This window comes from Phascolarctos cinereus, unplaced genomic scaffold (genome assembly GCF_003287225.1).
Source record: "Phascolarctos cinereus isolate Bilbo 61053 unplaced genomic scaffold, phaCin_HiC Scaffold_2;HRSCAF=192, whole genome shotgun sequence".
NCBI lineage: Eukaryota > Metazoa > Chordata > Mammalia > Diprotodontia > Phascolarctidae > Phascolarctos > Phascolarctos cinereus.
The window spans coordinates 46,589,802-46,613,920 of record NW_027555625.1 but is presented as its reverse complement, the minus strand read 5'-3'; the positions used below and the strand labels follow the sequence as shown (position 1 = coordinate 46,613,920).

General features: G+C 41.7%; 1 protein-coding gene across 1 annotated transcript in view; it reads left to right on the top strand.

The window, feature by feature from the left end:
* Positions 1–24,119, top strand: part of ZFHX3 (zinc finger homeobox 3) — a 318,956-nt gene that overhangs the window by 152,875 nt on the left and 141,962 nt on the right. Inside the window, 1 exon segment of the mRNA XM_020963589.2 lies at positions 22,160–22,391. Coding sequence (XP_020819248.1) covers positions 22,160–22,391 — 232 coding nt within the window.

The window sequence follows — 24,119 nt, the reverse complement described above, 5'->3', positions numbered from 1 at the left end:
GCTACCCTCCCTAGCTCATAGGATTGTTGTAGAAAACAAAGGATGTGAAAGTGCTTTGAAAAACACATACATGCTCTATGTGTGTGTGTGTATGTGTGTGTGTGTGTGTGTGTGTGTGTGTGAGAGAGAGAGAGAGAGAGAGAGAGAGAGAGAGTGTATAAGCTTAGGTTTACAAATCTAATATAGTATCAGGAGAACACTAAAATAATTGTTAAATGAAAGAATTTTTTCCTAAAGCTAAATTTCTTCACCAGCTGTCCACATAGATACTGAGAAAAGATTCATGTAAGTGTTATCATTTTCTAAGATGAAGTTTGTGTTTTAGACATTAGAGCATGGGACATAGTAAAATTTATGGGGGTAATATATAGCAACCTAGTGTTTTTTTGTGTGTTTTTTTTGTTGTTGTTGTTTGGGGAGTGTAGGTGTCTAAATCTGAATTATTCCTTATTCCTGCAGGGCAGGGAAGGTGGATCATTGTTGTTATCAGTGGTGTTGATGATCCACCATATTTATAGTTCATTAAAAGTCCTGTAGGATGTTTATGATTTGTCATCAGTGCTAACACTGGAGTTTTTCATCCTACTTTTTATAGAAGATGTACCCTTTTTAGCATCATGCTGCTAAGTAGACTGCTAATAATTTCTCACAGCTAAAAGCATAGATTAAAACAATGAAATTAATCATCCCCAGTTTACTTCCAACACTTTTGATGTTTACTTTGCAGTCTTCCTCTTGTGTTGAGTTTCCACATTTCACTTCGTTCCACGAATGTGACACAGAGACAAGGAGTTTCTTTTAATTTTCCTCTCGCTTAGAACATGACGTGGCAGCTGAAAGCACGAATCTTCATAAAATTGTTGGGTAACACAAGACGGTCACGTAGCCGTATACTAGAATGTGCCGATACATTTGGGAATGACTGTGAGTCAGGAAGTGACTCTCTTTACTTTCTGTTAAAAACATTCAGTAACTACCTAGAATCTGCAAGGCATCCTTGGGTGTGGGCCCTTCCGAGGATTTCATCAGTGTAGCTATTCCCTTCATCACTGCAGACAGTAACACACCAATGCTTTCTCATTCTGTTTAATTCTTGTCTGTGTCATCCATAGAAGAATATACTGGAGACCTTCCTTCTAGGTCTTACAACATTCTGTGGGTATAGGTTGGGACACTTGAACTTTCCCGCTTTCTTCTCTTAGTCTGGGACCAGCCCATCTCCTTTGCTGATCGTACATTTCTTAGATATTATCTTATGCACATCTTGGGCGCACATCATCGTTAATAATAGCTGCAGTCTTCTTTACCTCTCCCACATGTCTCTTTGTTGCTTTGTGGGTCATTTACAGTCCTCCAGAGATGATTATATTCCATAATTATCAACCATAATAGATTACTGGAAGAAGAGTGGTGTGTTTTTTGAAGGAGCAGCTTGCGACTAGGGAGATCACTGGAAAGTTTCTCAAATGTAATCCAGCAAATCCTTTTCCTCCTGTTCAGTTTTGGGCCCACTGCCATTGTCCCTCTGTAACGCTTGTCTGAGAGACATGCACCGATGGACCAACTCACTGCCTGTCCATCCAGCTGTACCTGATAACCTGAACAGTAAGCACTCCTTACCCGTTTGTGGGAAGTGTTAGGTCAATCTCTTTTTTAGCATTTGTGGATCTCGTTTTAGATACCCTGTAATATTGTGGGCCTTGATTCCATCAACATAATGGCAACCACAAATAACATCTGTCCTTTTCCATTTGGGCTCTGTAGCATATTCTCCAGAAAAGCTGTCAAAGTTGGTTTTTTTTAAAACCTCTCCTTTTATGCCTTTATATTTATAATTAGAATTGTGATCATTATCTCTGTGTTTGATAGAAACAAGACAAAACAACCTAATTCCTGCCTTCATGGAGTTTACAATCTGGTAAGGAACTTATACATAAACAATAAATACATGTTGTAGCCCAATTAAGTATGTAGAACAGTACGCTACGCAGGGTGACTTCCTTCTTGTACATCTTACAACCTCTTGCACCATCTCCCACCATCTCCTGCTTTATTCTAGTTTCTGATAAAGAGGCAGCTCTTCTTTGCACCAAGTCTAATCGCTCTGCACAAACTCTCCTTCCCTACCTGCCCTCTCTAGCATAATGCCCCCTCTCTCATTCTTTCTCTTCAACCTTAAGCTTCTCCCTATGGACTGATTCCTGCCCCAGTGCCTGGAAATATGGCCAAGTCCCTGCCATACTTTAAAAGAGAAAAATAAAAGACTCATTATATCCTACCATTCCCACTAGCTGTTATCCTGTATTTATCTTCCCTTTCTCAACCAAACTCCTGGAAAAAACTGACTGTTCATCACCTCCTATTGTTCTGCTCCCTTTGAAACTCTGCAGTCTGGCTTCAGCTTCATCACTCAAGTGAAACTCCTCTCTCTAAAGTTGCCAGTGATCTATCTCTTCATTGACAAATCTCATGACCGTTTCTTAACCTTCATTCTTCTTGACTCCTGTGCTGGATTTGACACCATTGACCACCCTCTTGTCAGGGATATTCTTTTTCTCTCTGGGTTTCTGCAGCTCCCTCTCCCTCTCCCCCCTCCTCTCTGTCTCTCTCCCTCTCTCTCTCTCTCTCTCTCTCTCTCTCTCTCCCTCCCTCCCTCCCTCTCTCTCTCTCTCTCCCTCTCTCTCCCTCTCTCTCCCTCTCTCCCCCTCTCTCCCTTTCTCCCCCCTCCTCTCTGTCTCTTTCCCTCCCTCCCTCTCTCTCTCCCTCTCTCTCCCTCTCTCTCTCCCTCTCTCTCTCTCTCTCTCTCTCTCTCTCTCTCTCTCTCTCTCTCTCCTCTCTCTCTCTCTCTCTCTCTCTCTCTGTCTCTCTCTTCCCCCCCCCCTTGTTAGATTATACCCCACATCACACTCCCAGCACTGTGGGGGTCCCTTGGGTCTTTGTCCTGGGCATTCTTCCCTTTTTCCTCTGCTTTCTTTTCTGTGGCCACCTTGCGAGTTCCCATGGGTTCAGTTGTCATCTCCACGAAGGTGACTCCCAGGTCTGTATCTCTAGCCTTAGTTTCCTAGGTTCTAGTCCCACATCACCACCTGACTACCAGAACTTTTTAAACTGGCTGTCCTGTAGGCATAAAAAACCCACGATATTCAGAACAGAACAAAAATATCTTTTCCCCCACACCCACTCCCCCTATGAGCTTCCTTAGATCTTTCAAGGCCATCGCCATCCTTCCCATCACTGAGTTTCACAACCTTGGTACCGTCTTTGACTCCTTAACTCTCTTGCCTCGCATCAGGTGCCAGATCTTGTCGCATTCTCTCCCCTTCCTGTCTCCTTACACAGCATCCACCCTATGAGTTCAGCCTCAGTTACTCCTTGCCCAGAAGGTTGTAGTAGTTTCCTAGTCACTCCCCCCTACCTTAAATCTCTGTCGTTCACAAGTGATTTTTCCAATGTGCACATCACCTACCCTCCACTCTCCCAACTCATTAAACCCCAGAGACACTGTGATCTCAATATGAACTTCTCTGTTTGGCATTGAAAGCCTGGCCCAGCCCTTGCTTGCCTTTCCAGACTAGACTTTCCAGACTTTGCCTCCTCACACATAACGCTTATCTTTGTGTTGGCTGTCCCCCCATATTGGAAATGTTCTGTCTCCCTACTGCTTCCTTTGGGAATCTTTAAACAGAAAGTGATGAAGGGGCAGGGGATGTGTAAAGATAAAAGTCTATTCTCTCCCAGGGGTGACAGGGAGAACCTTTTGCAAATATATGGCAACAGGAGTGAGGTTGGGGTGTAGAAGAGGACTCTGGTTTGTCTGGAATATGACTGGAAATATAGGTTAGAGCCAAACTGACTGGCCTTGAATACCAGGTGAGAAGTTTGTATTTAACCCTCCTGATGACACTTAGCATCTTAAGGTTTTCAGAGCACTTTACCTGTCTGTGGTCCTAACCAAAGCCTTGTGGCATCCATCCATCCATCCATCCATCCATCCATCCATCCATCCATACATACATACATACATACATACATACATACATACATTGTATATATAAAAATATAATGCCAACGCGCATACACACACAAAATTATGTATGTGCTTATCTGTGTCTGTGTGTGTGTACATGTATACACACACACACACACACACACACACACACACGCACATATATATGTGGAGAGAGACAGAGACTTGGAAGACCCCTAGAGATCCTCTTCCTTCCCATTTTACAAATGAAGAAACTGAGGTCAGTGTGACTAGAATTTGGGTCTTCTTATTCTTCTCTACTATTGTCCTCCCTACACTGCACTTGTCATATGGCATATTCTGAAGGCGGTTGTTTCTTATTTTACTTATAAGATTTCTGAAATATCCCCTGATTTTGGTGACTTAACCTGCAGTAGCCTTTCATAAGTTACCTTTTAGAAGGCTGAGCTCTTCTACGACTCAGCTCTTCTATGGGAAGGACACTGAGATCATTAGTGGATGTATTCAATCTTCGGTTTAGCTAAAATTTAATTTTTTATCCCTGAAATGGTTGCTATTATTATAAATGTTAAGTAATATGGCACTCAGTAAAGTGCTTCATAATCATACTCGGTAATAACTTCTCACAATAGCACTGTAAAGTAGGTGCTTAGTATTGTTCACATTTCCTTAATGAAGCGGGGGGGGGGGGGGGGGGGGGAGAGGGATTACCTTGTTGAAGGTCGTGCAGTAACAGCCAGTGCTAGAATTTATAGCCCAAATCTTAGTGATTTTTCAGCTGTGATAAGTCCTGTTGGTCCTATTTTTTAACAGAACCTAAACCCACAAAACTAGTAGGTTCTGCTAATAGTCTCTTCTCTAAGAAAACCTGGCAGTTTTATCAGTAAGATAATTTGGTCTAACCATTTACACTAGGAAAAAGAAATGGATGAGAAATTGATATTTCCTAGACTATGATAGTGCAGCTAGATACATAGCCTCTTGTGTGTGTGTATGTGTGCGCGTGTGCACGCGCGCACGCGCGCATGCACGCACACCATAAGTGGCAGAGTAGTTTCCAGTCTACATTTGTAGGTGAATTTTCTTTACCAGGGCCACACAATACTAATGAAATCAAGGTCCAAACAAAAATTAAAAATAAAAATGTAGTACGTGTCTATGTGTACATATATAGAGACGTACACAATGCACATGTATTGGGAGAGACTTCTGCTGGAAAGCTATGAGTGCTGTCTTGATCCTTGGCCTGTTCTCTCCAGTTGACCCTTTTCTCAGTATTTCTACTAGATGGCCCAGTGGATAGACTGCTGGACTTGTAATTGGGAAGAATTAAGGTCAAATTTTATGTGAGACATTAACTAGCTTGGCGACCCTGGTCACCTCTCTTGGACTTAGCTTCCTTAGTAAAATGAGGGACTTGGATTTAATGGCCTCCAAGGTCCCATCCAGTTCCAAATTGATAAGCCTATGAACTATGCACTGTTCATTTTATCTTCACATGAGATCATAAATAATCAATGTATTTATTTAAGGGAGCTCAAGAAACTTGAGCACATTGAGGTGAAGACCAGACCAAATTCAAATAAATGACAAATTATTGTCTATGAGAAGTTTGAGGCTCCCCCCCTTTTTTTTGATGAGCATCCCCTGATTTCCACACGTTACAGAATTTATCCTGAAGCCAGGACAGCCACTGAGTCAAGCTATTAATATTTATGGCTTTTTATTCTCAAATTTTATTTAAATAAAACCAGGTCATAAATATAATTTTATGGTTACATATTAATTTATTTTTGTCCTATTCTTTAGCTTTGCACTATATAGGAGATTTACTTATTTCGGTAGTATTCCCAGTTTCTATTTATACTAACATGTTGTCACTTTTTGAAAATTCAGTTATTATGTGTTGATAGGCCAAGCTATGATACACTGACTGAGCCAGACTTCTCCAAGTTTAATACAGTTTTTAGATTTGTCACTCCGTCGTTTTCTTACACACTGTGAATTTTACCTTTCTTTTGGAGGAGATGGCAAGAACGTAAATTTTTTTCTTCCTCTGATCTGACCTAATTGTTTACTGTTAAGTGGATGTCATGTTTTAGCACACTAGTTTTGATTGAGAAAGGTTAGTCTTTCATGAGCTTCTAAGAACAAAGTGAAAAGGCAATATATGGCTAATATTTGATATACTACTCAGGTGGAATGAACTTGTCAAAGAGACTTCCAAATTCTAGTTGGAATGTTGAAGGTAGAGGACCAGTTTCACTTCTTAAACTCACAGATAGGTTTCCTGTCCTCATACATACATACCTCAAATATTCTTCAGACCAGCAGCTAGAAGCTTTAATAAACCCTTCAGGATAACGGTCCAGGCTACTTCTGGACAAGAACTTCTCGGTTCACATGTGAGGTTCTTTGACCATAAGCTCCTCCATTCTTTGTCTTCTTGCTGAGGTGCTAGCTAGTGTGTTTGTAAGAATTCCTGGCTGCCTCAAGTAAATGGAAAATTTCTCTCTCATCAGTAAACAAGAAAGCCAACCACAGACCCTAGTCCCTGGACCTTGGGACTGTCATTACTAAGGTGTTTTTGTTTTCCCCCTCAGTTCTTGTTTTCTTTCATCCTTGGTTCTTACGGCTATGGAAAGCCAGGTTGGGGGCCCCGCTTTAGGATTCAAGGTTAGTGGGACGCATCCCCATCTTACTTTAGGACCAGTGTCCTTTGGGGAGGAAAATGACTGATGGTTAGGATCAACTAGTGATCTAAAGGAAGAATAACAAAGGAAAGTAAGGTTTTGAGAAGACTTAGGTTTTATTGCTCTTCTTCTTCTTCCTGTAGGAGGTAGGACAGATCCCAAGGTCATCGTACACATTTTAACTTAAATGTTCATTCAGAATCCTCATAGCTCTCAATCACCAGCATCTTCAGTAGTGGATGATTAATTGATGTTTTCTCTTATCCCATGCAATTAGAAAGAGTGTGAGAAGGGTGTGAAAGTCCAAAGTTAGACCTAATGTGGCACCATATTTTCTGTTAATCTAGTTTGCTTTTTGTCCCCTTGTCCCAAGGGATGGGGGCCTTCCTACTTGCTGAAGCATGCATAAACAGCGTCCTCATTAAGAGCTGATCTGTTTATCAGGGCCATGAGAAGAAACCAGCCTGCCAAACATAGGCGAAAGCTGGGGGCTGTTACCTCCCTCTGGGCTTTAGCCCCACCTCATTAAGCTGGTTGGGGCTATTGATTGGGAGCTTGTGTTTGGAAGAGTCTTACTTACTCCATGCATTATCTTGACAGATTGATCAGACCTGATTGAGAACCTCTTAAAGGAACGAACAGCTGTAATGGGAAAGTTGGACTCTGTCATCCGTTAGGATGATTCTGGGAGCAAGAAGAACAAGGCTGACATCTTGGAGCAATTGTATTTACAATTAACATGGCTGAAAACGATTGCCTCTATTGATCCCCCCTTCCTGCAATTACAGCCCCATTGTTTACATTCCAGCACTTCGGTTATAAAAAGGAAATTCAATAATTATTGCATTATTTAAAGTTAAAGTGCCACAGAGTTTGCTGGCTGCGCTTGCTGGTTGATTTAACGTTCAGTAAAATCCATGCTGAGCTCTCCATCCTTAGGCTGAACAATATTGGCTTTTAATGAGACTTAAAAAGGGGGAAAAAGCAAAACCCAGTCTACAGGGTGTTTGTCTGGGTTATTTATGGGGGGACCCGAAAGCTGTTTGAGAGAAACCAGCAGCATCATCCTTCTGAAAACTAGGGCCTCTCTTTCCTACCACATGAGGTCTGTCCTTCAGATCGCCCTCTCATGGTCACACAAAGCAGCTTCTTCACCCCACTCAGAGACTTGCTTCTGCTTTGCCAAAGAACTTTTATTTCCTTATGGTCTCTTCCAATTGCCAGTGAAAACCATTGCCTTCCGCTTTGTCCTTTCAGTTTCAAAGGGTCTTTAGTAAAGGGGGGTGTGTGTCTGTGTCTATACCGCCTGCCACAGGGGTGCCTGGAGTATTCATGTACAAGGCTTTGAGTCACTGAAAAGTTTTAGTTCTGGATCTTTGTCTTCCTCCCCCAGCCCTTCCAGAAACTTGAATTTCTCTTGCAAAGGCATCAGTTCTGCTCATTAGCCCTTCTTCTCTGCCACCCTGGCTATCCTTGTCCTCCCTTTTAATAACAGTGATTTGATTCCTGTGACCATTTATCCAAGTCTGTGAGCGATATATTCACTGCTGCCACCACCAACACTGAGGAGACATTTCAGGATATGAGTTCGAATATCACTGTCAGCAGTAACCACAAAAACACTTGAAGTGGATGGAAAGCATGCTGAAGACCATTTCTTTTTTTTTTTTCCACATGAGTTTCAAATCCTTCCATGTACCCAGTCCTAGCATAGGTAGGTGTAGCCAGCAGGGTCAGCAAATAAAATGGTGGTTTCTGCCTCCTGTTGAACCAGCGTGCATGAATTCTCCCCCCATTCGATGCTACTGCTGCTTACACAACTCCCGGAAATTCCAGATTGCAGGTGTGAAAGGAGAAGAAGATGAATTAGGCCAGTTCTGACTTTTATGGAGTATTTAGAATGGACCAGCAGCCAGCAGCTGCTTCCACATAACTTTTTCATTAGAGAGGTGAATTCTTGGTTACAGACGTTGCATGATTTATCTAGGGTACTTGGCTAGAATCTGAAACAACTCTACAATGTAGTTGGTCAAAGGAAAGCGGAGTTCCAAACCTTCCAGGCCCTGTTCTTCACAGTGGACTGGCCAAATCTGCATCCCTTAGTCCACTAGTCTCTTCATCCCGTTCTCGGTTTGGTTATACTCATTCTGAATCGCTTCCCTCTTCCAGTGCCAAACTGCTACCTGCTATCTTAACCAATAAAGGGAGGAGGAAAGTGGCAGGCTCTTGGGTCTGCAGGATGATGATGATGAGGAAGGCAAGATAAGTAGATGACTCTTTAGGCTGATTTTTACAATGCAACATTAAGTCCCTGTATGCCCAGCATAGTACTGGGTGTCTGAGATTCAGGGTTGAGGTTTGACTAGGACCCTGCCCTCAGGGAATTTACAATAGAGTAGTGGGATAGTAGCCATTAGATTGTAAGATCATTGAAGGCAGGGACTGACTTTCTTTTTTATATTTGTATCCTAAGCACTTAGCTGAGTTCCTGGCCGTAATAGGCACTCAGTGAATATTCATTGACTGTTGACCATTCAGGCAACTGTAGCATACAATATTAAAAGTTTGAGGGAGCAATCATTGCCATCTGAGGCAATCAGGGACAGCTGCATGGAAGAAGTGGCATGTGAGCTAGACTTTAAAGATGACCTGGAATTTAACCTCCCTCAAAGGGAGAGAGGGAGGGAAGGATGGACTTAACCTTTCTCATTAATCTACCTGACTCAAGAATCCCTCCCCTTCCATCTGTCTTCTATATAACTTTCAGTTGAGTTTCCTGGAGTACAGATCTGACATTACCCGACAAATTGTAGTGTCTCCCTGTTGACTCTTGAAGCAAATGTTGTTTCATATTTGTCTCATCGCTTTTGTATTTCTATTTTTGTGTAAGTATTCACAGTTATTAATAGAGTAATACATGTATATAACTTATTAATAAGTAAAATACACATAATGAGGATGCACGAAATTTTTTTTTTAATGATGGGGTGCTCAGTCAAAAAAGTTTGGAGAGCACTGTCCTAGACAATAACATTAGACTTTTTCTTTTTTACTGTATTGGTTACTATGTAACATTTGATAAATAATTTACTCATTATGACTCAATAGTGTGCTATGGTAGCCAAAAAAAAAAACCCCACACAACTAATTGGCTCTTAGACTCTATTCATAGAAGTCTTAGCATCCAGACAAGGGAGACTAGAGTGCACTAGTTAGACCACATCTGGGGTACAGTGCACCATTCTGAGTGCCAGATTTTAGAGAGGAAATGGACAAGCAAAAGAGCCTGCCTGGAAGAGGGCAGCCAGGATGGTGAGAGAGCTGAAAGTCGGATTTCTGTCCTTAGCCTGTAGAAAAAAAAGTTTGGGGGACAGGGAAGAGGATCAGGAAATTATAGTTGTCTTCAAGTATTCTAAGGATTATTGTTTCCAAAAGAAATTACACCTTTTTCTGCTTGGTCTTTCAGAGCAGAAAAGCTCTTGGTGCAAGTGATAGGAAGACAGAATTTGACGGGTGTAAGGAAAATTTCCTGACATCTAGAGCTGTCCAGAAGTGAGATCAGAAGCCTCAGAGGGTAGGGAGAGCTCTCCATGACTACAGGTATGGAAGCAAAGGCTGGATGACCCATTTATCAGGAGCGTCATCGAAGGGATGCCTGTTAAAGGATGAGTTCTGAGATCCTTCTGATTCTGAATCTCTGTGACCTTGTGATTGCCCATCTTTGGAAGCTGTTTGACACATTATTAACTTCGTGGATTATAGCTTCAATCACACAGAAAAGTACAGCCAGGTAAACAATGTTAGAGCAGGCACGAAAGGATATCTTTGAAGAGGTGTTGAAGTATGACTAATACAGTAAAAACATGATAAAAGTCAGAATGTTACAGATTTTAATTGGCAAGCAGTTTGGTCATAGGCCTTCCTTGTAGTTAGGACCCACCCACCCACTTGTCCCACTCAGTACCTTGCTTTGAATGAAGTGACAGCTGTTACTGGGTACAGACCTCACCCTGTTCTGTCGTCCCCTCTGGAATCTAAGCCACCAGCTGCTGGAAGCGATTGATGAGCTTAATGAGGATGATCACTGTCTATCTTTGTAACTTCCTTCATTAAGGACCAGCCCTAAGTGTTTTACAAGCTTAGTAAAGAAAGAGAAATTAATTATGATTAGCTTTAGGTTTTTTTTTCCTCCAAAGGCTATACAAATGTAATTCAAGAGTTAACAGATGCAACTAACAGTTTTTCAACACCTTGGAAATAAAGAAATGTTCAAAAGTTGGATAGAATGGATTTTTGGTTTCATGTTAGATGCCTGTTTACTGTGAGTCTAAGATGGCACTGTGGTAGGCAAGGAGAAGGGGGCACAGCTGGGTGGTGAAGTGGATGACATGCTGGGACCAGAGTCAGAAAAACTTTGAGTTCAAATCCAGCCTCAGACACTGTACAGCTGTGTGACTCTGGGCAAGTCATTTAACCTCTCCAGCTTCAGTTTCACCATCTGTAAAATGGGGGTAAGAATAGCATCTACTTCCCAGGGTTGTGAGGATCAAATGAGATATTTGTAAAAAGCTTTGCAAACCTTTAAAGCACTATATAGATGCTAACTGGTGTTGTGGTGAATAGAGCACCAGGCCTGGAGTTAGGAAGACCCGAGTTCAAATGTGTCCTCTGACACCTACTAGCTGTGCGACCTTGGGCAAGTCACTTAACTCCATTTGCCTCAGTTTCCTCATCTGTAAAATGAGCTGGAGAAGGAAATGGCAACCCACCCAGTGTCTTTGTCAAGAAAACCCCAGATAGGATCACAAAGAGTCTGAAACAACCAAAAGGACTCAACAACAATAATTACTACTACTCTTGCTACTACTGCTACTACTACTACTAATGCTAGTTATTATTACTGCCCTCAAGAAGCTTACTTTGTTCTAGGATACACAAGTAAGTAAAAGCAAGTGTAATCTGGGCAGAGAATAATGCTGACCACTAAGATAAGAAGGACATTGGCAGAATAATAATCTTTTAAAAACTTAGAGGCTTGGGGCAGCTAGGTGGTGCAGTGGATAGAGCTCTGGCCTTGGAGTCAGGAGGATCTGAGTTCAAATCTGGCCTCAGACACTCGACACTTACTAGCTATGTGACCCTGGGAAAGTCTCTTAATCCCAAATGCCACACACACACACACACACACACACACACACAGAGAAAAAAAAAGCTTAGAGGCTATATGAGCCCTTGAAGAAAGGCTGTAAGCACTTTCATTAGTTAAGTCAGGAAAAGTATATCAAAGCCCTCTTTTTAGTCTTTATCTGAAATGTCTAGGAAAAATTGTTATCTCCACTTTTCAAATAAGAAGACTGAGGCTGAGTTTAGACCATTTCCAAGACCAGAATCCAAATCTCTTCTCTTCTAAGTGTTTCCCTTATCTCCACCCTTGATCATTTCTAATTGAAAGGCCACCAGAGTCTTTGGTGGAGAAGTCTGCAGTTCTGGGGGAAAGATTGCTTGCATATGTAAATTCCCTGTTTTCTGGTAGTTTCTTAACTTCTTTGGAAGAATTGGCAAGCCCTTGGTTTTATTTGCATGATACTGACTCAGAAGGGAACATAATAGTTTAACACATAAAAAGGTAACAGAAGAGACTAAGGTAGAGGTTGATAGAATAATAAAAGCCATCAAGGAAAGTTTTTTTTTTAAATTTAGGGGTTTTTTTTTGTTTTTAACATGAGAGATATTGCCAGTATCCCTCTCAAATTTACCTAATGAGCCTTCCTTTGTAACCAAGGCAAAAAAAAAAAAGTTAAGCAAAACCAACTGCCATTTTGAGCATGTCTGACAGTGTATGTCATGTTCCAGACCCATAGTCCTCCACTTTCCCAATGAAAGTTTTCAAGGAGGGCTTAGACTGATCATGATTATACATATCCTTTTTTGTTTACATCTTTGTAACCACTGCGTATGTTGTTTTCCTCATTCTGACCACTGCATTGTGCATCAGTTCATATGAGTCTTCCCATGTTTCTCGGGGTTTCTCGTGTCTGTTATTTCTTATAGTGCCGAAATATTCCATTATGTTCATATACCCACTTGATGGGCACTCACTTGGTTCTAGGTCTTTGCTACCACAAAAAGTACTTTGATATACACGTACCCTCACAATAACGCTGGGAGGTAGGTCCTAGCTAGCTGTTTCAAAAATTACTCTCCCCCATATTAGTGACCAGTTGTTTTCTGTGTTAAAATATCATTTTAAATTTTTTTATCATGTTTTTTGGCATTCATGCCCTGTCCAGCATCCTCTAACACTGTCCTCAGAGTCAGTATTGGTGATATATGGGCATGAGTAGATGAAAATCTGGGGCTAACATTACAGTTTCTTAAAAATCTCAAGAATTGGGGAGGGATTACTAGGGTAGAATTATTTAACTATTGTTTAATTGTTTAGTTAGTAATTAAATTTTTTAGTAATTTGTTCAGTAATTCAAAGTCAGCAGATCCCCAAATTAGAAGTTTAAATGTTGTGTGACGTAACTTGGTAAAAAGCTTGAAATTGTTGGGCCTGCAGAATTTTAGGCCCTCATTCCTAAGGGAAGAGAATCTAGTCTCAAAGCTTTAAAATTTCAAACCAATTTTACATTCCTTCAACTTTTGTTTCAGGCTCTTATGTTAAAGGACATATATGTGTGTGTATGGATGTGTGTGTGTGTGTGTGTGTATACACATACATGTATGTATGTACGTGAGGTGAGCTTGTGAGCTAGTCAAAATATACCTTGTTTTTCAATGTTCATTTGTTTTTTGGGTTTTTTTGGCTAGGCAGTAAGGTTAAGTGACTTGCCCAGGGTCACACTGCTAGTAAGTGTCAAGTGTCTGAGGCCGCATTTGAACTCAGGTCCTCCTGACTCCAAGGCTGGTACTCTTATCCACTATACCACCTACCTGCCCCTTCTATACTCATTTATGCACTAGTTTTTAATTCTGTGCTTTAAGGAAACTGAATTAAAATAGTCCGTTAATAGACTTTACATTTTTCCCAGATCAAACTAGCCTTCCTCAGCTTCTCCCCAGCAACCTTCCAAATCAGTGAGGTTTTTTTGTTTTGTTTTAATAATTTCATTGAAGAAAAGAGTAGGAGCCTTATTTCTTAGATTAGATGGGCCAAGTATATTGATGTACCAAGTGGCATTCCCCTGCAGAGAGATGATGGACCAGATTACTTCTCCAGTCTAGAGCCTAGAGTTTTCATAGGATTGCTTTCCAGTACATGAAAACTCCAGAGATCCTTAATCCTGCTCCTTGGTGACCATTCAGTGACTTTTCTTCCATGTGCTGGCTATTTCCTGATAGTTTTATGTCTTCATTGCATCTCTAACCTAGAAGAGAAAGTCCTGCTGAAGTGCTTCCCCACTGCTCAGCAGGAGGAATTTGGTTGTCCCCTAGAGACAGCAGATTAGCCCTGTAGGGAGACCTCTGAGCCAACTTCTTCTCTCTTCAAAGTGCCCAGTGGTTTTCATTTACTTTTGTAGGAGAGTTGATTTGTGTAGGGAAGAGAGTGTGTTCTCAGCTCTGTGTGTGGGTGCATATATAGTAACAGGCCCTATTCCCTAAGGAAGCCTCACATGTGAATCTTACGGTTTTTATCAGAATGTATTTCTGTCCATTTTTGCCTGAAAGTAAAGCTTTGACTAAACCTGATCGATATTTTGCATTCCATGCATGAAGAACCAGATGTTAGAAGTTTCATATTATTAGGGGGAGAAGGGATACTTGGCCCCTCCAGATTTATAGAAATCAATGTTCTCTTGACAGAAGTTGGTTAGTTTTCTTGGGAAACAAGTAACAGGAACATATTTTTAAAATTTCCAATATGAATTCGTTTCTAACAAGAACCGTCTTGTAAGTGTGGGGGTTTAAAAAATTATTGTTGTTTTGTTAGGGTATGGAAGGATACACATTAAAAGGGGGAGGGGTCTGCAGAAAACCCCATATGTTTCATTTTTAATTTGCCTATTTTACTTTTCTTTGATGCACTGGCTAGGTATTTAAGGTGTTTCCTATTGCAAAAAAAAGGGGGGGGATTTTCCTTTGTCTGGTTCCTTTCCCTGAACCGAATCCAGAAGGGAAATCACAGAGCTAAAGTTGGGGTAGCAGTCATTTCCAGGTCATAAACACAGGATTGCAAGATTCCAGAAGGACTAAGAGAGAACTAAGTACATTAATTCTTACTTGAGAGTAGCTTTAACAGGAATGAAGCAAGGCTGTATAAGACCAGTGTCTTCAATAGAGACAAGGTAATCCAGAGACCAGTACCATTTGATCTTCAGGACAAGGTCCTTATCTCCCAGTATGCCTCAGTCAGGTCCCATGGTGCCAAGAAAGAGGGACATGTGTTGGACCATAATATCTCTGCTGAATTCCAGTCACTTAGTGACAATTCCCGGCTAGACAGTTCCTCCTGTATTTTGGGTAGAGCCTCACCCTTCATCTTTCCTTCCTAAATCGATCCCTCCTTCTAACTTCTGTGTTTCTCCTAAAGGATGGAGTCATCCTTCCTCCCAGGCACCGACGTTCACAAGCTCAGTCATAATTTACTTTTACTCTCCTCCACATCTAATTAAGAGCCATAGCATCTATTGCATCTTCGCTCATGCTGCCACCATGAAGCCTACTTCAGGTCCTCATCACTTCTCTTCTGGACTATTATAGTGGTTTCCCTACTGGTCTCCTTGATTCTGGGCTCCAGCTTTTTCAATCCATCTCCCCTACAGCTGCCAAAATAACCTTCCCAAGCCTAGTTTTGACCATGACACTCCCTTGCTAAAGAGTCTTCAGTGGATCCCTGTTACCTCCAGGCAAACTCCTCAGCTTGGCATTTAAATTGCAGACTCTAGTTCACCTTCCCAGATTTATTTAACATTATTCTCCTTCATGCTGTATATTTTTATGTTCATTCGTGTCCGACTCTCCATGACCCCATTTGGGGTTTTCTTGGTAGGGATATTGGAGTGGTTTCTCATTTCCCTCTCTAGTTCATTTTACAGATGAGGAAACTGAGACAAACAGGATGAAGTGACTTGCCTAGGGTCACACAGCTAGTACATGTCTGAGGCCCTATTTGAACTTGCAAGATGAGTCTATCTGAGCTCCCTAGTTGCCCCATGCTTGATATACATTCTGAGCAAAGTAGCCTATTGGCCATTCCCCAAGCAGGCCATCTCCTACTTTAGTGCCTTTGTACAGGCTGCCCAGCATCTCTGCAATGCATTTCCTCCTCAGCATGGTCTCTTAGAATTCTTGGGTTCCCCAAAACTCAAGGGCAGATGCTCCCTTCTGTAGAAGACTGCAGATTTCTTCCCCTCCCCTTCTCCAGTGAGCTCTTCTTCCTTAGATTATGATGTGCATCCATAGCTGTTGAAATCCTCTATCTTTCACCTGCCCCCCAATGGAACAAGGGTGAGGATTCATTCTCATTTGGTCCATAGCACTTTGGAGCCTTATACAGCAGTACTTAATAATTGTGGGTGTTATTGATGTCGGTTGTCTCTGGTCTGGAAGTAGCTTGTAGGTCCGTTAACTGGAGGTAAGGTTTAGACTCTGCCGATCTGAGTTCTGAGGGAAGGTTGGTAATGAATCGTGGTCTACCTTGAGTTCACTTTGAACTTTTGGAAATTTGACTTTATTTCCATGGAATCTGATTCAGAGATGTCTACTCTGAATCCCTCTACACTTGGAGTCTCATGATTTTCCTGTAGCTCTTTAAGCAAGGAATTCAAATTGAAGTAGATCTTGGCAAGAGGCAGTGATGCCTACAGGGGAGCCTGGCTTGGCTAAGAACACTGCCCAAGGTGCCCTGAATGACTCCTCTCCTTCCTGCCAGGTTGGAGCAGGTAGATTTAGCATCTGAATGGGACTTCCTTTTGGCAGGTTACAAGTGGGTAGTGAAACTTCAGATGCAAGCTGCCAAGCCCCTGAGATATTTACCATCCTCACATGATACGTTCGCATAATGAATTGTTTGAGCCAGAGTAGGGGCCACTCTAACAGAATATATGCTCCTATTACCATGACCCTTTCAAACCACAGCCCTTGTAGGCCTGATCTCTTTTGGGGTCTATAACTCCCCCAAAGAGCTCAGGATCATGCGTGCTTTGGATTATTTAGTCTAATACCGAACCTCTCTTTTCCCCTCTCCCTCATTCCCTCCCTTCCATTTCTTTCCTCTCCTCTCTTCTCCTCTCTTCATTCTCTCCCTCCCTTCTTCCTCCTCTTCTCCCTCTCTGTATATATGCATAAATGTATATATGTACATGTATGTGTGGATGTATGTATGCTCAGGAAACATTTAAGAGCTAAAAAATTACACCCCCCCCCAGATAATTCCTTAAATGTATAACTTACTTCACTATACATTAGACAATAACCCAATATCCACATTTTTTATAAGCACCACATTAAGCCCTGGTTATTCTTGAACAACTGCCTTTCCAGACCTTTCTTATTGTGCCTCTTTTCATGTCTCTTTCTGCAGTCTAGGCCAATGGGTCACCTGTCCACTCCCCTTTCCAGCCTTAGGCCTTTTGCCTGCCCATACAAATCCCATCCCTGAAACTCTCCTCCAGCCCCAAATCACCTTCTGTTGGAGTACTGCCTTTTCGTTTAAGACTCAGCACCTGTTGTATGTCCTCTATGATGCCTTTCTTGCGTTTTCCACCTTCCTCTTCAAACCAGATGAAAGTAAGCTTCTTGCACCATAAATGTCATCCAGCACCTTTCCCAGATCTCTCCTTTGACATATCTTATTCTGCCCTGCATTCTAGTTTCTTGCCTCTGTGGCTTCCCCACCATTACACCACCACGGAATTTAGAGTGGAAAGGGGTATCAATGACCATTTTGTCCCGCCCGTATTTGAATAAGAATACCCACTGTAACTTACCTGATGAGCAGTCCTCCAGGGGTTAGATCATCAGCTCCTCTAGAGGAGGGTCTGCACTGTATTTCTCTTTGTATCCCTGGGGCCTGGAGCATTTTAGAAACTTAATAAATATTTGTTGAATTAAAATTGAATTGAACATAATGCGTTTTCCCCTGGGATTGGAGGGGAATCCCAGATTTTAGAAGAAAAGGTAGAGAAATTCAAGATGATGGGGAGGGGAGGGAGGAAAATGTTCTGACTTGTGAAAGGGAAGAAACTCTGAAAGAAAGCAGCTCCTTTATTGAGTGCACCATTGGGATTTGTGCCTTGGTGGATTCTTCATATATTACAGTGAATTTAATTAAATACATTGTGATCCCAATTGAGGGTATTCTAATTAGCTGGGTCAGGAACAAATTATTCTCTCTCTCCTACAGCAAATGAAAACATCTCCTACTCCCTTCTGAGGGTTAGAAGTGTCATTGGCTGACTTACCCCATTGGGATCAGATGCGCCTCTCTAGCCCCCTCCTGCTTCTTATTTAGCCCAGAGCAAAGCCTGGAGTTTTGCTGATGGGACAGCACTATACATGGAGGTAGCTGACAGGTTCACAGGTGAGACCAGGAGTATCTCAGTCTCCAAAAAGTGGGAGGTTTGGGCAGACAGTGTAGTAGGAAGAGATGGACAGTGGTGTCAAAGTCATATAGAAATAGATCCCTGCAGTCACATATTGATATAGAAAACCACAAATTCATATCCATATCTTATTATATTTTTATTTCTTTTATTAATCATTTTTGGTCTGGTTCGAGTGGCATTAGAGAGTTTTGTGGGCTGTTGCAGGCCCAGCAAGGCAGACAAGTCTATTCTAGGGTACTTAAAGAAATAGTCAAACTATGATGGTTTAGGTCTTATATTCCTGAAGTTGGATTGATTATTGATATTTTTGTTCTATATGTTGTCTAGCTGTAGGAATTTTGAGACACTGTCGTAAATGTGGATATTTCAGAACTTCCAGCTAGGCCACAGGAAGATGCAGATATACAGATCCTTAGATTTAGATTTGGAAGGGATTTTAGACACCCTCTAGTCCAAATCCTTCAAGAGGAAACTGAGGCAAAGAGGGGGCTTGCCCAGGATCACCAAGAGGATGATTGGTTGCATGGGGATCCATAGCCTGGTCCTTTAATTCCAAATCCAGGGTTCTTTCCAGTATACTAGACTAGTTGAGAAAGGATATAAGAGGCAAGATGATCCCGAGCCAATTAGGTGTACATTCCTTAACAAACTAGAAATTATGTAGTCGGAATTTTTCATCTAATACCTTAAGAGAAGGAACTAGCCCACCAATCCCCAGTCGCCTTTTGGAAAGTTTATGTAGAACACTAAATATAGTCACTCTGTTTTGTTTTTTCCCTTTTTCTTCCTTTTTTTTTTTAACTCTTTTTCAGCAGTTGGCTTTATATAACCATTTTCCCTAGAAATGGATCTGAAATAATAGACAAAATAATTTCTACTGTCCCAACAGAATAACTAATGATAGTGACCCAAGAAGGCAGAGTGAATTGGCAGCAACTTGACTGTTTCAAGTTTTTAAAGTAGGGTTTTGCAGAGTGAGACAATTGTCCTGATTTAGAATTAACCCAAGAACCTATAGACTCAGGAATGCGGGACAGACATTTTGGCAAACCCACTCAGACCCTTTTAGCCATGTTTGTTACTCCTGGCCATCTCATGGCAGGTGGAAATTCAAACCACTTTGGAGTAGATATAGCAGACCCATAATAGAATTTTATAGAAAAAAAAAGAGCACTTTATTACAAGGAAATCCTCTTCTTGGGGATGTGATGTATAATGGCAGAGGGGAGAGACGGAAGTTATAGGGAATTGGCTTAGATGCTAAGAGGGAATGGTAATGGCTTCAGTTTCATGGATTATGATGCCACCAAGGTCCCTTGACTGAAATTCTTGCTTTGGATTCCATCACTCTCTTTTCATTGTTTTTAATTCATTCAGTTTTAGTTGTAGTTCTGTTAAATGTAATTCTCTCATCTCTGTGGCCTAAGACTCCTAGTCATCCTACAGCTTTTTTCTCTCTAGTTTCTCTCTAGTTTACACAAATAGCTTGGTGGACTTTTGGCCTTAATCAAACCTGCTGGGGAGGGTCAGGGAGAATGAGGATTGGAAAGAGAACCTCAACGTGGGGGCCATCAGTCATCTACTAAGTGGGCATTTACCAAGCATGTGCTACATGCCAAGCAAATGACAGGTGCTACTCTCAAGGAGCTTACAGTCTAGTGGGGGAAACATTATGCAGACAGCTTTGTATGGGATAGATTCTGGGTAATGTCAGAGGGAAGGCACCAAGATGAAGGGGGACCGAACAGGCTTCTCGTAGAAGGTGAGATTTTACCTGAGATTTAAGGGAAGGCACGAGGGGGTTATGAGGGAGGAGAGGGGACAGCCCAGTCCTCTGTGATGGCTTTCCCTTGCTCTGTTTTACCAGCTGTGGCTTCTCCAGTGTCTGCACGTAGGATCCCTTAGAACAGCGGTATCAGCTGCAAATAAAAATGGGGACCACCACCCCATACATAAGGATGCCTACAGTTGCATGTTGACTTAGAAAACCACACATGAACATTATCTGTGTTTGATTGTGTATTTGTTTTGTTAAATGTTTCCCAATTAATTTGAATTTGGTTTGAGCCTCTGCTGGGAGAGTCTTGAACCGCAGTGGTGTGGTTGATACCTCGATCTTAGAAAACATTTACAAAGCAGTTCTCCTTTTTTTCCTGCTAATCTCCCTCTGAACACATCTCTGATTGGGGGTGGGGGGAGGTACGGCAATTAGGAAGTGAGTACTTAATGAAATTTGCTAGATTATTCCAAGAGAACTGCTTTATCCCTCTTACAACATGAAGCATTACTCAGCTCCCTCCTTCGCAGCTTTCTCACATTGTCACCCTGGTCTAGAATGGTTGTTCCTTGAAGGGGTTGACTTTTTCCCAAGGTACTCCATGTGCAGGTGTTAATCCACCCATTTGGAAAGAAGAAATTTTCCTGTTGGGTGCACATAAAACTTGTGTTAGCCGTGACCCGGGATCTGTATGTTCCAGAGCAAGGTTTTCTCTGGAATAATTTTGCTTGTTTGTGTGACTTAGGGCTGAAGGCCTCAGAGCTCAGGCCATAGTAATTTTCTACATGGATTACCCAGGGCATTCATGTTACCGCTCCAAACAATGTGCAAACATGTCTCCAGATTTTTCACACCTTTTCAGCGAATTGAGGACATGTCTATGAACACATGAGTTTCGGGAGCAGTGTCATCAAATAGGGATTATCTTAACTCATAAGTTTACTTGTCTTTTTTTTTTTTAATCTTCCTCTGACTATAGGGCATCCTAGAAGTACCTTAGGGGCTCGTCAGAAAGGGCAAGCTGTTCAAGGTTTTGTTCTAAGCTGCATGGTGCTGGCGGCAGCACGTGGCGTCCCAAGAGGAAGCAAAGATTGTACGGGTTGTGCATCCCTTGTAGAGGAGTAGAGGCCCGCAGAGCAGGCGGCTGGCTGCCTCAGCTATAGTGTGCAAGGGAGGGATGCTTCGAAATATTCCCTTTTAAAAATGAACATGCTTTAGTGCCAGAAGATTCCATTCTCTGTGACTTCTGAATCTTTCTCTGGTGATAAATTACACGTGGAGACTTCAAGCTTCCAGTCATGGCACTCATGGCACAGGCCTTACCTACAAAGAACTTAAGAGTGGAGAAAAATAAAATTCTTGAGATACTCTTAAAATGTTATTTCTTCCTCAAAAAGACATTGGACATTGTGGTGAAGAGAGTACAAGATCAGAAGGCAGGATATCTGGCTTTTGATGAGACCCACCTCCATATCCTGGCTCCTCCAATGGTGGTTTCCCTTCTAGGGGTAGGCCTTATTGCTTGGATAGATTTTTAAATGATGCCAACTCTCATGCTTCCTAAAGTTGGCTATTGTCCCTCTGTTGTAGGGGATTTGGTCTACTTGTATCCAGATTCTCTGGAGTGAGGGGAGTTAGCCCACTGGGTGAACCAATGAGCCTTATGGTCAAATATACAAGCTTTTATTAAACACCTACTCTGTGTCTATGAAGAAAGGCAAAAACAGTCCATTTCCCTCAAGGAGGTCACAATCTAATAGTCACATCAGTGAGTTATTTAGGAGAAATGTTCTTCCTTTTGTCCCTGGGGAAGGGAGTCTCCAGTTCAGGGTTTCTACTATCAAGCCATGGTTCTTGTTGAAAAGATTTTAATCAGCAGTCTTACCAGCCTGTCTTGCTGAGATGGTCTGTGCACAGCATTGAACTGGATTCATGGAGCACCATTTAGGGGTAAATTGGGGAGATAGAAGAGAGAAAAGGAGCACTTCTGAATGAGGCCCTGCTCAGTGCTTAAAGCCGACCTGGAAGCTTTGTCCCCCAGTGCCTGGGAATTGCTGAAATAACCAGAACTGGGGTGATTCCAGTCAAGAGGAGGGTAAGGGGATTTGGCCAGCAGGCCCGCTCACTCACCATCCCTGTCTTTTGTTCACAGCACCTTCAGCAGCATGAGACTGGGGTAGAGGGAGAGAGCTGCTACTATCACTGTGTCCTGTGTAGCTATTCCACCAAGGCCAAGCTTAACCTCATACAGCATGTGCGCTCCATGAAACATCAGCGGAGTGAGAGCTTGCGCAAGCTGCAGAGACTCCAGAAGGGTCTTCCCGAGGAAGAAGAAGACTTGGGGCAGATCTTCACTATCCGCAAGTGCCCAGCCGCCGATCCAGGTGAGTGTCCTCTCCAGCAGACACTTTGATCCTTATTCTGATCCTGAGTTGCAATTACACACGATGGTTGGTTTTTCATTTTTAGGGTTGTTTTTTTTTTTTTTTTGTTATGGGACTTTGAGTATTTTAAGGTTTTAAAGGGATCCAACTTTGTAGGACTTCCTGAAGGATTGTTTTGATGTTTGTTTTGTTTTGATTTAATTTGTGGAAGAAGGTATTGGTGGATATAGACCATGTATTTATAACTGAACAATATGTGAAGCCATAAAGATTACAAATATGTTTCAGATTGGTTGATTTGTAGGAATCTGCTTCTGCTTTAATTAAGAACTCTGGTCACATGTACAAAATTAAATCTTTATAAAAGGTAACGTATCAGGCAATTAAAACGGTCAGCTCTAAGAAGATAAGTTTTGTTTTGAACTCCATCAGTCCCTCAAATACAGAACGTGGCTTCAAATTAAATGCAAAAATTAGTTTGAAACAAATGTTTTGTGAAATATTAAATTTAAATGCAATATTAATTTTTTTTTGAAAAGGCGGTTTGTGGTTTAAAATCTAGCCTACACCTTTGAAGGGATTACCCCCTTTCTACTATTCAAAGGAAAAAAAACCCAAACCAATAACAACCCACAAGCACACATAGGAATTGGGTTATGAAAATCTTAGGGAGTCTTTTTTTAAGTTATTTTTAATGATGTTTCTAATAATATAGGACTTAAATGAAACTCATTTATGGTCATGAAGAATCTCCAATTGAGGACTAACAGAGAAGTTAGCTTGAAAACCTTAATACTGTGATATTCAGGCCCTGGGGCACATGCAGTGATAAGTATTATGTATATTTTTCAAAGCACCTTTGGGAGAAAAGGTAGATGGGTAAAACTCTGAGATTTCTCTCTCACCTCAGAATTTCCTTTAAGTGTTAATATTTGTCTAGTCTGTTAGGTTATCCAGAGGGATGAGAGAATTTTTTCCCTTTGATGGAACAGTTGAGTTTTTTGACATTACGGTAGAAAGTCAAACTGTTACTTCTTCAGATCTTTTGTAGATAAAACTTGTTTAGAAAAGTTGGAGCTTTATCCATGGAGGGTCTATTAAATCACAACACCAATTTTTGCCTAACCTTTATGTCTCTGCAAGGTTGTCTCCTCCAGGGTTTTTGAAGATGCATTATCTAGGATAGTTCTAAATGCCTTCGTCAGCCATTAGAGTTTCTGCTTGATCTCCACCACCATTAATTAATACCTAAGTAGTCACATGTGTATGGCAGTATGCTAAGCATTTTCCGGCAAGAAACGCCCTGGCTCTGGGCCTTTGAGTAGCTTCCTCTGAAATATAACAGCAACATCTTACCATTAAAAGGGTTCCTAGTTTAATATATTGGTTTGTGTTGGGTTTTTTTTTAAACTTGGTTTAATTTCACTTTTAATGATTTCCTTTCCTCCTTGCTGTAGATCGCCAACAATGTGTAGATTTTCATCATCTTGTAAAGCCCTTCCTCTCATTCCTTTTGGTTTGCAGCTGGGTCTCCCCATCTCACCCAGACTAGAGTGTGTAGCAGCCACTCACTGACCCCATCCCACTTCTGAGTGGCACAAAAGCTTTGACCTGTTCCATTTCCAACTTGGGCCCGTTCTCCTAGAAGCTCAACTTATTGGTACCAAAGGTCAGCTTAGCCCTCCTGCAGTTTGGAACTCCCAAGCTCAAGTGACCCCACCAGCCTCA